Consider the following 16,010-nt stretch of genomic DNA (forward strand, 5'->3'; position numbering starts at 1 on the left):
GTGTGCAGGAACCAGAGCAATGTGAAGTAAAACGTCTGTACACGTGCCCTGACAATAGTAGCACCACCGCTGTGGCGTGACGTCAGGTTTGCATGTTTGTGTATATATATTGTTTGATTTCATTTTTCAGACGAGAGTAGATGGCACGGTGTGGACGGAGCTGGATGATATGAAGATGTACAAGGACATTGACCTTGCAGACATTGACAGAACATTTTCAGCATACCAGAAACAGCTTGGTTGTGGGGTGAGTCCCTTTCACTGTTCGGGTTGAATTTCTGGGAGCCAAAAACAAGCGCTCTGTAAATAAAAATAGGGCTTCTTTGGTGTTAGGGCCTTTAATTGAGTTGGCTTTTGTTTGCTAATAACTATCCGGAATAATTGCTATATAGTGCGCAGTTGATGAGTAATGCCATTCAGCCATATTTATAAAACCAGTGTTGCCAGTTGTCACTAGCTGTTGCTGTCATGTTAAACCTAAAGTGTGGTAAGGGCCTTCCATGCTCCCGTTTGCTAAAACAGTTTGTGATAAAGCAACACGATAGTGCCATGATTTTCCAACACTGTATCTACAGTCCAAAAAAACTGCATTTCAGAACCACAGCCAGAACAAGATATTAGTGCCCCATGGTTCATAAGCAAACTTTATGTAACATGAATGGATGAACTACCAACATGCAGCACAAGACAACAGTAAAGAAAAGTGTGGACAGCCTAAGCATGGTGCTCGAGTGATTCTGGTCAATGACCAGGCAACAAATAGCATACCTTTTTTAAGAAAACACGAAAGATGTTAATTTTGGTTGTGCGAAAATTGTAAGCATCCTCTTTGCAGGCCAATGGGTCTCTGGAGGACATCACTACCATCACCTCCAGGAGTCCCCGGGTACGGGAACTGTCGCTGATCGACGGTCGCAGGGCCCAGAACTGCACCATCCTGTTGTCCAAGCTGAGGCTCACAAATGAGGAAATCTCTAAGGCCATTCTTTCTATGGACTCCAAGGACCAATTGCCCAAGGACATGGTGGAACAGGTTGGCAGACAGCCTTTGTCTAAATTGTTTCTATAGTAACCGATGGGATCAGAATGGCAGGGGAGTCATTCAGTTGTCACGCCCCCAGCTTCAGTGACTCTCACACACCCCAGGGCTTGGAGCGTGCAATTATACTAATGTGAGTGCCGCGCATTTAGTGCAGCCTATTTAGGCTTGGAACTGCAGAAAAAACACTGTTTGTCGGTTTTTTTGTAGTTAGCTATTTCCTCCTTCCTGTAGCTCTGTTCATCATAATAGTATCAAAAGTCTCAACAGGAACAGAAAAATGTAGAAAGAATATGGAACCTAGCTTTGCGGATTTTGGGTTTATTGAAATATAGCTTTCTGGTATTGCTTTATTATTTCAAGCACTACTATTAAGAGTGTGGAAAATAAATATTCACTACTTATAAATGCAGTAGTTTCATTAATCTGCAATTGCTTCAAATTAAGAACAAAACTGTGAACAAATGGCATTTTTTGAACTGATAAATGTAATTTTTATCTCTGCTCTGCTATGTCCCATTTCATTTGTACAGATCCACAGATTGTGAAGTCTTTTATGAATCTGGTTTCTCATGCTGAGTTGTGCAGGGTGACAAAGCCAGCAATATGGGAAAAGCATTCCACCTAATCAATCTTTGCAAAAAAAGTTAAGGCCCGTTCACACTCTTGCGACCGACTTCAACCGAGAGAGATAAGACTGGTTTTTAAGCCTCTTGCGACTTCTTAGGACCAGCTCCGCTGCATCGCATCCGGTCCTAAGAAGTCGCAAAAGGCTTAAAAACCTGTCTGGTCTCTCTCAATCAAAGTCGGTCGCAAGAGTGTGAACGGGCCTTTAGAGATAAGATTGCTTGAGACTCAAGCAACTTTGTTAACAGCTGAAACAAAATATACTGCTATAGTTGCCACAATTTTAAAAAGCCTATTCCTCTATGTAAATACTTCAAAATGTCCCTGTGGTCATTTCAAAGTTTTTTTGGTCTCCTCCTTTGTTTGTCACCGTTTTCAGTTGCTCAAGTTTCTCCCAAGCCCTGAGGAAAAAGTTTTGTTGGAAGAACACAGCACAGAGCTGGACAACATGGCCAAGGCTGACAGATTCCTCTATGAAATCAGCAGGCAAGTGCACCATATGCTAACTTCTTCAGTAATAGTAACTATAACATTCAGACAAGAAATAATATTCCTGCATTGTCACTTTAGGATTATTCACTATGAACAACGACTGAAGACATTGTACTACAAGAAGAAGTTCCAAGAAAGGGTTGCAGACTGCAAGCCCAAGATTGTTGGTGAGTTGATTTTATATCTCCTTGAACATGTCTAAAGAGATGCCTAAAAAGCAGGTTACCATTTGGTGGTTACAGAGTTTTCAGGACCTATTATAAAATGTAGGGAATGAGACATATGTCTAATGAAAATATAGGGAGGGTGCAGGTGAGCTGAGGAATATTAACCATGTTGATTTAACCTGAGACTGGGGAAGAAGAGAAACATCAAAATGTAGAAGGAACAAACGATCGACAGGACAACATCTCAAACTCGGCTAACTTGTTTATTTGGTACACCTCCTTATAGAGTCTCAAACTCAAGTTCATCACTACCAACACAAAAGGACGGGGTTTATAGAGTTCAAGCGCCAAAACCTCCATCACACAATGTAAGAATGGGGACAACCTTATAGGTCGACACGCTAAGGCACCACCCATCCTCCTTCAAGCTTGAACAAACCAATCTCTCCTTCTATTCTGACACAGTTCCCACTTCTGATACGAAAGATGCCCTCTATCTAATACCCCTGGAAGAAAGCCCCAAAAGGACCTTTGGGCCAACACAAGGTTGAGAAACAAAAGAAACTGCAAAGCAACCCGAAAAAAAAGGGTGCCTTACAAACATTCCAGACAATGAGAACATAGGTTCCCTGTTCACTTTTCAAGACACAACAAAACTGACAAGCAAACAAAAATTGGCGTTACATTTATAAATAGCTTTTGAATTGTTTTGGAATCCTAGCAAAGCCTGACTCATAAAATTTCCTAGAGATTTTGACCGCACAGTTTCTCTTACTACTCCTTTTACATTGTTCTCCTTATTATCATTTCCGTTTCCGAACAGACCGTTGTGCACTGCTCTTCACATTCCTCTTATACATTCATTTAATATGTCACTGATTCCGCGTGATGTCACTTTTACATACTTAAACCCATACTCTAATGGTATTTCATACACAATGTTACCATTCACACAACATATCTATTTTCCCTATGGGCCTTTTTGCATTCACTCACACCTGTTTTAAATGGTGTTAATTTACATAATCTGAAATTCTAACTAAAGACCTTCTCCATTCCAAACTTCTTTCCACATTTTTTCAAAGTTGTGGAAAATCTTATGAAAATAGGGGAATACAGCAAAGCAGTTCCTTGGATTCTGTTTAGTTTCTCTCCTGCCTTTGATAAACAATTCTAATTTCTGTTTGATAAAACTGTCATCATATTCTACACTGATCACCCTTTTCCACTGTCTTTCTACCGATTCAATAATATAATGGACACAACCTTTCAAATGCATTTCCGACCGAAGACTTTACAAAACAGACAATTAAAAAAACTTGCTAAAAATGTAATGTCAATTTTTTGTGTGTGCGTGTGGTTTTGTTGTCTTGAAGAGTAAACAGGGAGCTTATGTCCTGACCGTCCAAAATGTTTGTAAGGCCCTTTCCTTTGTTTTTTTCTCGTTGCTTTGCAGTTTTTTTTGTTTGATTTTTGTTTGTTTTTTTGTTTCCCAACATTGTGTTGGCCCGAAGGCCGTTTCAGGGTTTTCTGCGGGTATTAGGTGGAGAGGGCATTATTGTGTCAGAAGTGGGAACTGTGTCCAAAATAGAAGGGGGGAATCATCCTTCTGTTGAAGTTTGAAGGAGAATCGGTGCTGCCTTAGCTTGTCGACCTGTAAGGTTGTCGCCATTATTACATTGTGTGATGGAGGTTGTTGCACTTGACCTCTATAGACTTTGTCCTTCTCTGTTGGTGGTAAATACCTTGAGTTGGGGATTTTATAAAAATGTGAACTATATAAACAAGTTAGCAGAGTTTGAGACGTCGTCCTGTCTATTTTTTGTTCCTTCTGTGCATTTTGATGTTTACCTTCATCCCTAGTATCACATTAAATCAACATGGTTTATATGTCTAATGTCTATCATGCAGGCTTTTTGTGAAGACTTTGCATGGGAGGCGGCTAAATCAGCAATCGGCATATACCCTATGTGTAGGATACTGCGTTTTCAGAGCTTATTTTCGAGGAAAATCGAAAAGAGTTTTTTGGAACTTTTTTTATGAAATTTAGAGTTTTTCAGAGCATTAGTTTATGACAGTTGAAAGTTTGAGTCTTTAGGGGAGTTTAGCATTTCAGAGTGCTCAACTTCAAATAGGGTGATGAGTGAGAGCTGCAATAGGACAGTGTAACTGCAGATACAATTTTATTCAGTCAATTTTTAGAACATTCGTGGCAAAAACAAATGCTTATTACAACATGTAATACACAAAATCACGTATGAATAAAGACATCTACCAGATAAAGGATCTAGAAAGCTATACGAGGCATTTCAGATTAAAGCCGAAGGCACAAGGTGTACAAGTGACACATTCATGACAAAAGAATGTGAATTTATTGATAGAAGGCTACACCGGTTGTAGTATGACTGACGTTCTTCATGGTTATATAAGGGATTGTTTTTTTTTAATAAATGTTAGTTGCGAATGCGCTAGTGTTTACGTCAAGTTCTTGTCCCGGTCTATCTTTTCGGCAATTGTGTACGGTCATGAATCTTTGAAACTCATAGTTATTGTAACATGCAATTTCGAATGAGTGCTCAAATGGACCATGTTGCATCATTTTTATGATGAACTTAGCAGAGTAATTTTTACTGCAATGCAACAGCAACTGCATTGTTATGTACTTGTTATATTCTAAATTTTTGACTGATTTATTCTAGGAATTGCAGTACTGACGCAAGTTTCACTGACTTAAATTTCTGACACTTTGTAGCCTCTGTAACTTCACTGTCGCAATCATCATCATCATCTCTTGTTCAAAATTCTTAAAATCAAGTCGCATTGTTGCATTTCTTATCTTTGTGTTTTGTGACATCCATAAATAATTTACATCAGTAGACTGCAGTTGTTAGGGCTTGAGAATACTCAATGATAGCCAGTAAATAATCCTAGTGTTTTTAGTAGGCCAGCTGTTCTGAAGCTTTTTGATCTTGAGAACCCCTACCTAAAAAGTTCAAGAATAGTATTATGGTTAGGATTGCCATGTAGTTTGTTTAGTTCGGTGCTGCTTTATGATGTGAAGCGTAACCCTAGAAAGGCCGCTAAAGCTGTTTGGGAAACAATAAAACTCTGATTGATCTATAAAACTCAGATTGATATCTTGAGAACCCCTATCACATATGTACTAGTGTTTTTGGTGCTTAGTTATGCATTAATGGGTTACCTTTAGGGCTGCTAAAATTATTCTCAAACTGAGAAAACACTTTACAATGTGGAAGGGATGGTTGAGCAAATTCGAGAGCTAGGAGAACCCATGTGGCTACTTTTGGAGGACCCCTGGGGTCTCGAGCACCCAGTTCGAGAATCCATCATGAATGGCCTCAAAACTGAGACTTTCCAACACTTTCAGCTGTGCTCGAGGCCTCCAAAGAGGTGCAACGGAGCAAGCGGCTCAAGAAGCTCCTCGAGGTGGTCCTGGCATTTGGGAACTACATGAACCGGGGACAGAGAGGCAATGCTGTGGGGTTCAAACTCTCGAGCCTCAACCACCTGGCAGACACCAAGTCCAGCACCAACCGCAACTTCACCCTGCTGCACTACCTCATTGAGACGCTCGAGAAGAAGGTAAGTAGTGGCTTTTGCATGGTGAAACTACCGACCTTATTTTTAGAAATATTATTGTGGAGCTTTTTCATACTTGCTTGATTAGTTTAGCCAATGACAGCAAGCGCAGAAAGACAGTAAACGTCGTGACAACACATTTTTGGTGCTGCGCTTGATTGACTTCATCAAATTGTAGCATGGACTGCGCTCAGGCTTGGTGTGAAATGGAGCTTAGGAGACAGGTTTTTTCTATTCTGTTGTGGTGACAAAGGTTTGTGAATCAAGAAAGTGTGTGCACATAGATGTTGAGAGTACAACAAAATTTGACAAGTGATGGTCAGTTATTTTGTTTTTTAGAATAAAGGCTATTCAGGTCTACTAGTGTGGTGGAGAGGGCTTATTTTGAGTATCAATCTAGATAGTGTACTTGGTTGGGCGAATATTCGAATTTTCGTATAGTACATGTAGTTTTAAATAATACGCTAATCAATATTCGCTTCGAGATGGACTGCGATATTCATATTTTTTTTAAGCGATGATAGTAGTGTGTTAGACCTGTTGAGTGCGCTTTCTACCGAGCACCGGTGCACTGCAGAAAAGCAACACCCGTGGATTTTGCTTCTCTGCAGTGCACCGGTGCTCGGTAAGAAGCGCGCTAAACGGGGTTAACCCGCCGCGATCAACATTTAGAAAAGTATAAATATTGCAGTCGAATGCTTGAGTGGAAAGTGGGTGGAAAGCACACTTTCAAGGGGATATGGTGCACGGGCAAGCCTGGTGTATTTAATAAGAAAGGGCCTTTGTAAATGTTGATATCTAAGCTACAGTAAACTTTTCACAATTAAGCTGTTGCTATTATGTAAGAGTATATGTCAGGGATATCCTGACAGCGTGCATTCATAATTCAAGATTGGCCTTTTTATTTTCTTAAATTCGAGATCTGAGAAAGGATCTTTGCATATGAGAGGATTTATAGATTCCCTTGATTAGGTATTGCTGCGTGTCTCTATATAGGTTTAAGTTTATCTCAAATGTGTTGTTTTACTTGCCATCGAAATGTAGGCACAGCACTTTCTGAGGCTAGAGTCTATAAATGTAGTTGGATTATAATTAACTCAGCATAGAAATGAACAAGTGGAAGCTTGGGAGCAATCTTCGTGAGCTTAGCTGGGTTTTCGTTTAAGTATGTTGCGGTAGTGGAAATATAGGAGACACTGTTCAATAAATAAAACAGAAAGAATCAACATAGGGATGAACAGAACAGCACCTCTTTCGCTAGTAATTTTCCTGTCTGTGTCACCTTCATCCTCCCCTACCACCCCTCACTTTTTCCTGTTCCCGCTTTTTGCCCTCCTTCTTTTCATCTCTGGGTTTCTTGGGCTGGATGCAGGTGCCTAATGAAGCTATTTGATCAGATAAAATTAGCGCAAACGACAAGAGAAGAGAAAGGTAAGAGAGGACAGGACAGAGCGCTACTCACAACTGACGTTTTAATAGAAAAGACAAGAAGGAAGTGAAGCATTTTTAAAAAAATAAAAGGAAAAGGATAACCCAACGAAAATACGCCCGCGCCCTAGGTTGTCTTTCTAAAAGAAGAAGAAAAACGCCAAAATCGTGACTACCTTGGGTTGCTGTACTAAAGGAAGAAGAAATAAGAAAACATCTCAGAAAATAAGCTAGAACGTTCAGATGTTGAACACTTCGTCGGACCTAATGTGACACAAAAGTTAAAATTCTATCTTCATGTACACTACACAATTCTTGCGGCGTATGGATCGTTACTGGTTTAGTCCAAGATAGTGTAGTTCTTTTGGTGAAAGGGTCACCGAAGGGGCACTGATGCAGGTGTTCCCGCGCGTGATGATGGCTTGCGCCTCGAAAATTTCTCTAGCTCTTTTTTCGCCGTAACGCCTCAGCACTTTGGTGTTGTTCAGCAAAGGCGAGCAGTGACAGTCTCGTACATGCACGGCAAGGTGTCCTGCTGGTGACGACTTTAGTGCAAGAGCATGTTCTCGAAGACGGTCATTAACACATCTTCCTGTCTGGCCCACATACACATTTCCGCATGTTAACGGTATCTCGTAGATTACACCACAGCTGCAGTCCACGTATTTGTGTCGATGGTTTACTCCACAATGTGCATGTAGTATCTGCGTGTTGTTGATTTTCGGACAGAGCTTCTTCAACTTATCCGGTGCAGATAGCACGACTTCAACATGGAACTTGGAGGCCACCTTCTTTAAGTTATGCGAAATACGATGAATGTATGGTAGGACTGTTGGTCGGTGTCTTCTGTCCCTTTCTTTGTCTCGTTTACCGCGTGAAGTAATCAAACACTCAGCGACTTCATACAGCAGGGAACTCGGGTACCCAGAAGACTTGAGTCTTTGCACTTGGGCATTAAAACTATCACTTGCTGAATGTGCACAAGATTTCTTTAGTGCTGCTTTCAAGCAACTGGTAACAATACCTCGTTTTATAAGCTTGGAATGGGCCGAGTCAAACTGTAAAAGTCCTTTCTGGGTTCGTGGAGAGTACATCCAGCATGTATGGTCTTGAATGAACGTCAGCCTGAGGTCTAAAAATTGCAGGACCGCATTCGCTGGTGTCTCATAAGTAAAATTGAGGCCCTTTCCTCCTTTTAAGAAGTCTGAACGTATGTTGTTGATCATTTGTGCCTCTTTGTCATCCGGGCTGCATGTAAGTAGAACCAAGTAGTCATCCATCTTCATCTGGATGATCCATTTCTGGTAAAAAAACTCAGAGGAGATAATTTGTTACCTGGAGCAAGATTCCACTCCAGCCCGTTATGGGTTTTCTCTTGACGTGGAAGACTTGTTTTATTCGATCCCACATAATAAGCTGTTTACAGCAGTAGAGGAATGCATAGAAGCAAACGGTTCAATTCCTTTTCAAAACCAATGTGGCATGCCGGTTGAATCTTTTTTAGAACTTCTGAGCTTTTACCTTTCTGCCACTCTGGTCACTTTTGATGGCAAGACCTACATACAAAAGAAGGGCATTTGTATAGGGTCATGTGTAGCTCCTATCTTATGCGACATTTTCTTGTCTCAATGTGATAGAGAGATAGCCAACAGAACGTCTAACAAACAAATATCCCGTATTTTTCGATACGTGGATGACTACTTGGTTCTACTTACATGCAGCCCGGATGACAAAGAGGCACAAATGATCAACAACATACGTTCAGACTTCTTAAAAGGAGGAAAGGGCCTCAATTTTACTTATGAGACACCAGCGAATGCGGTCCTGCAATTTTTAGACCTCAGGCTGACGTTCATTCAAGACCATACATGCTGGATGTACTCTCCACGAACCCAGAAAGGACTTTTACAGTTTGACTCGGCCCATTCCAAGCTTATAAAACGAGGTATTGTTACCAGTTGCTTGAAAGCAGCACTAAAGAAATCTTGTGCACATTCAGCAAGTGATAGTTTTAATGCCCAAGTGCAAAGACTCAAGTCTTCTGGGTACCCGAGTTCCCTGCTGTATGAAGTCGCTGAGTGTTTGATTACTTCACGCGGTAAACGAGACAAAGAAAGGGACAGAAGACACCGACCAACAGTCCTACCATACATTCATCGTATTTCGCATAACTTAAAGAAGGTGGCCTCCAAGTTCCATGTTGAAGTCGTGCTATCTGCACCGGATAAGTTGAAGAAGCTCTGTCCGAAAATCAACAACACGCAGATACTACATGCACATTGTGGAGTAAACCATCGACACAAATACGTGGACTGCAGCTGTGGTGTAATCTACGAGATACCGTTAACATGCGGAAATGTGTATGTGGGCCAGACAGGAAGATGTGTTAATGACCGTCTTCGAGAACATGCTCTTGCACTAAAGTCGTCACCAGCAGGACACCTCGCCGTGCATGTACGAGACTGTCACTGCTCGCCTTTGCTGAACAACACCAAAGTGCTGAGGCGTTACGGCGAAAAAAGAGCTAGAGAAATTTTCAAGGCGCAAGCCATCATCACGCGCGGGAACACCTGCATCAGTGCCCCTTCGGTGACCCTTTCACCAAAAGAACTACACTATCTTGGACTAAACCAGTAACGATCCATACGCCGCAAGAATTGTGTAGTGTACATGAAGATAGAATTTTAACTTTTGTGTCACATTAGGTCCGACGAAGTGTTCAACATCTGAACGTTCTAGCTTATTTTCTGAGATGTTTTCTTATTTCTTCTTCCTTTAGTACAGCAACCCAAGGTAGTCACGATTTTGGCGTTTTTCTTCTTCTTTTAGAAAGACAACCTAGGGCGCGGGCGTATTTTCGTTGGGTTATCCTTTTCCTTTTATTTTTTTAAAAATGCTTCACTTCCTTCTTGTCTTTTCTATTAAAACGTCAGTTGTGAGTAGCGCTCTGTCCTGTCCTCTCTTACCTTTCTCTTCTCTTGTCGTTTGCGCTAATTTTATCTGATCATGTCTAACCAACTAGCCCAACAGATGATATTGATGAAGCTATTTGTTTTAACAAAAGAGGTGCTGTTCTGTCTATTCCTATGTTTATTCTTTCTGTCTTACTTAACTTCATCAACGTGCTCACGTCGAGCTAAGGTTATTCAATAGTAGATTAAAATATATTTGGTCCAAACCACACACCCTTCAAAATCAAAATGTGCTATTTGCACATGGCTAAACTTTAGTGATTCTCAACATATTCTTTCAGTGAAATGTGAGGAGGTGCCATGTTTGTACTAACTGTCGTGCAGTGTCAGTAAACACTAGTATAAAACAGCTGCACAAATAAAAAATTGTTTTGGGGGTGTATGTTTTACGTGATATGCTTATGGCTGCTGAGCAAGTAGATGTGAAACTTGATTGTTTGTAACTACTAATTTTGTTTTTACTTTTTTAGACTAGGTCCTTTATTTCTTTTACATTTTAGACCTCAGAATTTTATATTAATTGCTAAAACACTTGCATTTATATAGACCACAGCTAGCACTCTGACAGTAAAGTCAGTAACATTTGAAAAAAGAATGCTTATTTAAGTTGTAAACATATGATGTATTATATTGTATGAAATGATTATGATTTTATGATTTTACTCCTGGACAGGCAAACTTAAAACCACATCAAATGTGTGTGGAGCCCATGTGGCAGTCAGCCATAATCTGTTGTTTTAGTAAAATCTACTTTACTTCTTTCTACTTTACTTCTACTTCATGTAAAATTAATATGTTTAGGACACTGACATTTGAACAATATACTAACTTCTGGTAAAATTTTGGTTTTTCACACAGAAATTGGGAGCTCATTTTTGGTTTATTTTTCAGTTCAAGGACATTCTTCAGCTGGAAGAAGACATCCCACATGCCAAAAAAGCAGCGAAAGTCAAGTAAGTTTTCAACCTTTTGCAGCATATTTAAACATTCATGATGTAGAATGACATAGATGGCACTATAATTTGATAAAATAGTCACATATTTAATTACACACTCACAACGTAGGGTGTCAGAACTCACAACGCACTAAGTACCCACCCTCAATATTTGAAACATCTGAAAAAGTATGCACAGTACATATATATATAAAATTGATGACCTCACATGCACCCATACCCTATTTTTTTGTGATTATGTTAAAATTTTGAGTGGGCACTTGCTCGGTATTTTACGGCAGTTGATATACTGTTTTCAGTATTTGAATACACTTGACACATACATTTGTTGATATGTAATTAAATACAAAACAAAAACAAATTACTCAGAAGTATTTTCAGTACATATTTCAAATACGTATAGTTGAAATACTGCCCATCACTTAGCCATCTCTTTTTTAGGATGCGTGTTTTCCCTCGCGCATTAGTGTCCTGCAGAGAAGCAGCAGTGAGTAAACCAGACGCATATGCATCTGGTCTACAAAATCTGTTACTCTTTTGAAATCTAGACCTTTAGTACAATTTACTCATTATACAATAATTCTAGGAATCGCTCTTTAAGCTCATAACATGCACACTGTCCAACACCTTGGCAGAACATGACACTGTAGATTTTCAACATTCTACAACATGTCCCCCCAAAGAATGTACACACCAAAGTGGCTTGTAAAAAATCATAGACCTGGCGTATCAAGCGAGCGTCACGCAAGAGATGGTGATAAATAAAGATGCTAAATGCTGCTGTATAAATCACTTAGTCTAAATAACAATGGTTTGGTATGCACTTACCTGTGCTTGCCGGCATTAGTGGCACAGTCTCTGAATAAGCTAGGCAAACATGGCTATTGTTAGACTTCCTTCTGACAGTGTTTAAATGATTATAGTTCTACTGGGAGTAGAGAATGGAAATTTTAGTATGGTTAATTGCACCAGTAAAAGACACATTTGAGAAAGGTTACACCTTGATACTTCTGGTCGCTGATATTAATGTGCTATTTTTGCTTAATTACTGGGCAATTCAAGGAGCGGCCAGGCTTTTTCAATCGACCGCAAAATTCGGTTTCTTAACCTATCGTGCTACGACTTTGTGCAGCGTTGCCCGCAGATGATGCATTTTTTTTTGTAAAATTTGCAAAGAACGAACTTACCCGAGGAAAAAGTAAAAAAAGAAAGAGGCTTAGCTCTTATGAAAATGCAGCGAAGCCACCGGTCTTCAAACAATACGGCGCCGTTTCGCATAGGAGACAAGAGATGGCGCAACGAACGCCGCCAACGAACGCGCATACGGCGCCGAGAGCTGACATCTTTAGTGGACCATCTCAATTCAAAAGCAGTGCAAGCTTTTTTCATATCAGTGGCCAATGCATTATTTTATCATCCTTACTAATAAAACACACTGAATGGACACATAATCGATTAAAAAAGTGGTTTGTTGGGTTATTCTAACTGTTTTTTTCGTGGTATTTGTGTCGTCTGCATTGCAGTTCCTTGTTGTTACCGCACCTGTTTTTGTTTCTGCAACTGTCACTGCCCGCAGAACGCGCGCCGCTTTCGAGTCAAAACAATCGTCTGCTAAAGATGCCGGCTCTTGGCGCCGTATGCTCGTTCGTTGCAGAGCGGCTCTGGTGCGCTGGCATTGCGACCGCTTGCGCCATCTCTTGTCTCTTGTGCGAAACGGCACCGTATTGTTTGAAGGCCGGTGGCTTCGCTGCATTTCCATAGGAGCTAAGCCTTTTTCTTTTTTTACTTTTTCCTCAGGTAAGTTCATTCTTTGCAAATTTTACAGAACAAAATGCACCATCTGTGGGCAACGCTGCACAAAATTGTAGCGCGATAGGTTAAGAAACCGAATTTTGCGGTCGATTTAAAGAGCCTGGCCGCTCCTTGAATCGCCCAGTATTTTGGGGGACATGCTACACTTAGCCATGTTATTAATGAGCACAAAGAGTTTACCACTTAACCTGAGCTCCTAGATGAGTCATTTCCACTGCACTATTTCAACATTTGAATTGCAAATAAAAAACACAAAAATATGTCTTTGCTTGATCATGCTCACTCTGTTGCAGTCTGTACATAGCCATAATTTTTGGAAAGGGTTACCTTTTCCTCATGAATTGGTGTACTGCAGAGAAGCAAGAAAGTTTACCAGTTGCACATACATTAAGTCTACTCACTTCTTTGTTTCCCATGGATTTGAAGTCTACATGCCTAAAAAAATGAGACGTTTATAATTCACTGTAATGCTGAATTAAAGCGCAGCTGTTGAGAAGGAGGAGGGGAGGGTGTGAAAGGGAGGGTATGCCCCTCCTGCCCCTCCTGCCCCTCTATAACCTTCTCTCCTGCTCCCCTTCCATTTAGTGGGAAGTTTTCGCTAAATTTAGTGAAAATTTCCCCACTAAATTTAGCGGGGAAAATTTCCCCACTAACTTTAGTGGGGAAATGCCCACAAAGCAACGCGCGCGGTTACACAGACGGCGGCGCCACTCAAGCCGGAAATGGGCGCCTAAGAGCTGCGCTCTTAAGGATTGAGTCTCTATAAATAAAATCTGGGAATTCAGCTTTTGAGGCTCATAACCTGCCCATAGTGACACCCTATCTAAAAGACTGTTTTCCCCTTGTGTGCAAAAATTACACAGCAAAGTCAGTACACCAAATGCTCAAGCATCTGGTGGGCTCACACTAGGATGTGAAGAAAACAGGATTTTGTGTGTGTTTGTAGTCACATAGGATTCTTTTGAAAACGTCTCAAAATATGTTTTCGATAAAGCACTTTTAAAGCTTGAGCTATATCTAGAGCTATAGTCGGGGACAAGTTAAGAATCCAGTAAACGCTTTGCCTGCCTTCAGCAATTCTCGTTATCTTCTGCTAGACTTTAGCTGCGTGTGTGACGAAGCGTTGTGTAAAGCAGAAAGCACTCGCTCGAGGTCGAACCTCTGCTTCATTCCTCACCCATCACTGACTATAAAGACACAGCAAAGTATGTGACAAAACAGTCAGATTTCCCTGCTTGAAAAGTACCCTTTCTGTCTGGCAGCCTTGGAGAACTGAGCAGAGAAATTCAGGACCTGAAGACGGGCCTCAGCGAAGTGCAACGGGAGCTGGAGTTCCTGCGCGGGCAGCCTGCTCAGCATGGGGACAAGTTTGTTCTGGTCATGAAGGAGTTCATCACAGGAGCTACATACAAGTTTTCCGAGTTGGAAGACAGCTTCCAGGACATGAAGTCTAGGGTAAGCTACAATTGCGTCAGGGTGATGCACTAGGAATAGCAAATATTACATACTGAAGTGTGAAGTCGAGGCCTTTATCAATCTTTAACTTGTGCTACAAGGACAGCTTCAGCATATTAAAGTTTTCAGATGTTGAGGATTTAGTCACAAATGCCAAAAATATCTCGCAGTGAGGCGTCGCACTGAACTTAAAATTACCTTTGGAGTCGTGTGTCACGTATCGCCCGAAATTGGCTCTTAGAATCTTGTTATACTGTTGAGGTACTATGGCGGATAACATGTTAATGAGCTGAAACAGTCGTTCATCTTCTTTGGCATACCGGCCAGTTCTTGAGAGAGCTGTGGTTCGAACTAGGAATGGAATGCGAAGTTGGGCGTCCTTACTTTCCATTATTTGACAATTTAAGGAGGGACACTACCCAAGAGAGTCGACTTTTGAACTTTTGGCTGAACATGAATGAAAGTTACAGTATATACTGGCGGTTGTGAGTAAAAATGCAGTGCAAAGTTTCATCTGTGTACATGAATTGTAAAAGAAAAATATAGTTGTTTCTATAAGGAACACACTGACTTTGTTTGCAGGAAAACTATAGTTAAAAAACTAATATAATATCCAATGTTTTTATTCACTAGATCTGCAGCAGAATGCCTGGAGAGAGCAACTGTGAAAACAAAATTTCCAAAAAGTAATTTATTTTATGCTAAGCCCGCAGTGAAAAATCAAATAAGGTTTTTGCCTTTTATGTCGTCGACCAAATCTTAGCATCTTTTATAAAAAACAAAAAGTTAGACCAGCATCCCCCCTTAAAAAACAATTCCACAGTTACATTGCCTATAAAATTTGAGTTAGGCAAAACAATGAGTAAGTCTTTTCTTTTGTCCCATTAACAAACAATAGTTTTCCTAAATTAAAATTTATGCCAAAAAAGTGGAATGGAGAAAAATGCATTCAAAGTGCTCTAACCTCTACCTTTTCTATAGCACCGCTGGACAAAATAAAATTTATAAAAAATTAACTATGCAGTGTAAACTAATGAAACATTCTGGGAATACTCAAGATGTTGGTGGATGTAAATACGGCATTTTTCAAAATGAACTTTTTTCCAAAATTTTTTTTCCCTAGGTAGTGTCTCCCTTTAAGAGACAGTAGTTCATGTGGGGACCTCAGACGCAGAAAAAGGCTGAATGGGGCGCTTCAGCTCATATTGTTTGTGGGGGTACATCATGCATTGAAATGCTCGGACATAGGTGTAGTACTTGTAACCATATTACTACTTTATCCATTAAAATGAGGTAATATTCAATAAAAGAATATACAATATTAACGACTAAATGCTATATCCTCTCTTAAATAGTCTTAGGTGGTCCTATGAAATAACAGCTACTTCAGTATTTCTTTCTGAAGAAAGTTGCAGTCATTCCTATTCTCATTTATGGGAGGGTTCGAAAACGTTTCACATCA

The 16,010-nt window shown here is 40.3% G+C and overlaps 1 protein-coding gene across 1 annotated transcript in view; it reads left to right on the top strand.

The window, feature by feature from the left end:
* LOC8052696 (disheveled-associated activator of morphogenesis 1) overlaps nt 1–16,010 on the top strand; it is a 40,602-nt gene that overhangs the window by 21,159 nt on the left and 3,433 nt on the right. Inside the window, exons 15-21 of the mRNA XM_029972493.3 lie at nt 131–247; nt 836–1,033; nt 2,046–2,152; nt 2,237–2,325; nt 5,714–5,928; nt 11,217–11,278; nt 14,356–14,548. Coding sequence (XP_029828353.3) covers nt 131–247; nt 836–1,033; nt 2,046–2,152; nt 2,237–2,325; nt 5,714–5,928; nt 11,217–11,278; nt 14,356–14,548 — 981 coding nt within the window. The remainder of the gene's footprint in view (nt 1–130; nt 248–835; nt 1,034–2,045; nt 2,153–2,236; nt 2,326–5,713; nt 5,929–11,216; nt 11,279–14,355; nt 14,549–16,010) is intronic.

The sequence above is a fragment of the Ixodes scapularis genome, unplaced genomic scaffold (assembly GCF_016920785.2).
Source record: "Ixodes scapularis isolate PalLabHiFi unplaced genomic scaffold, ASM1692078v2 PGA_scaffold4__175_contigs__length_147842914, whole genome shotgun sequence".
NCBI classification, from domain to species: Eukaryota; Metazoa; Arthropoda; class Arachnida; order Ixodida; family Ixodidae; genus Ixodes; species Ixodes scapularis.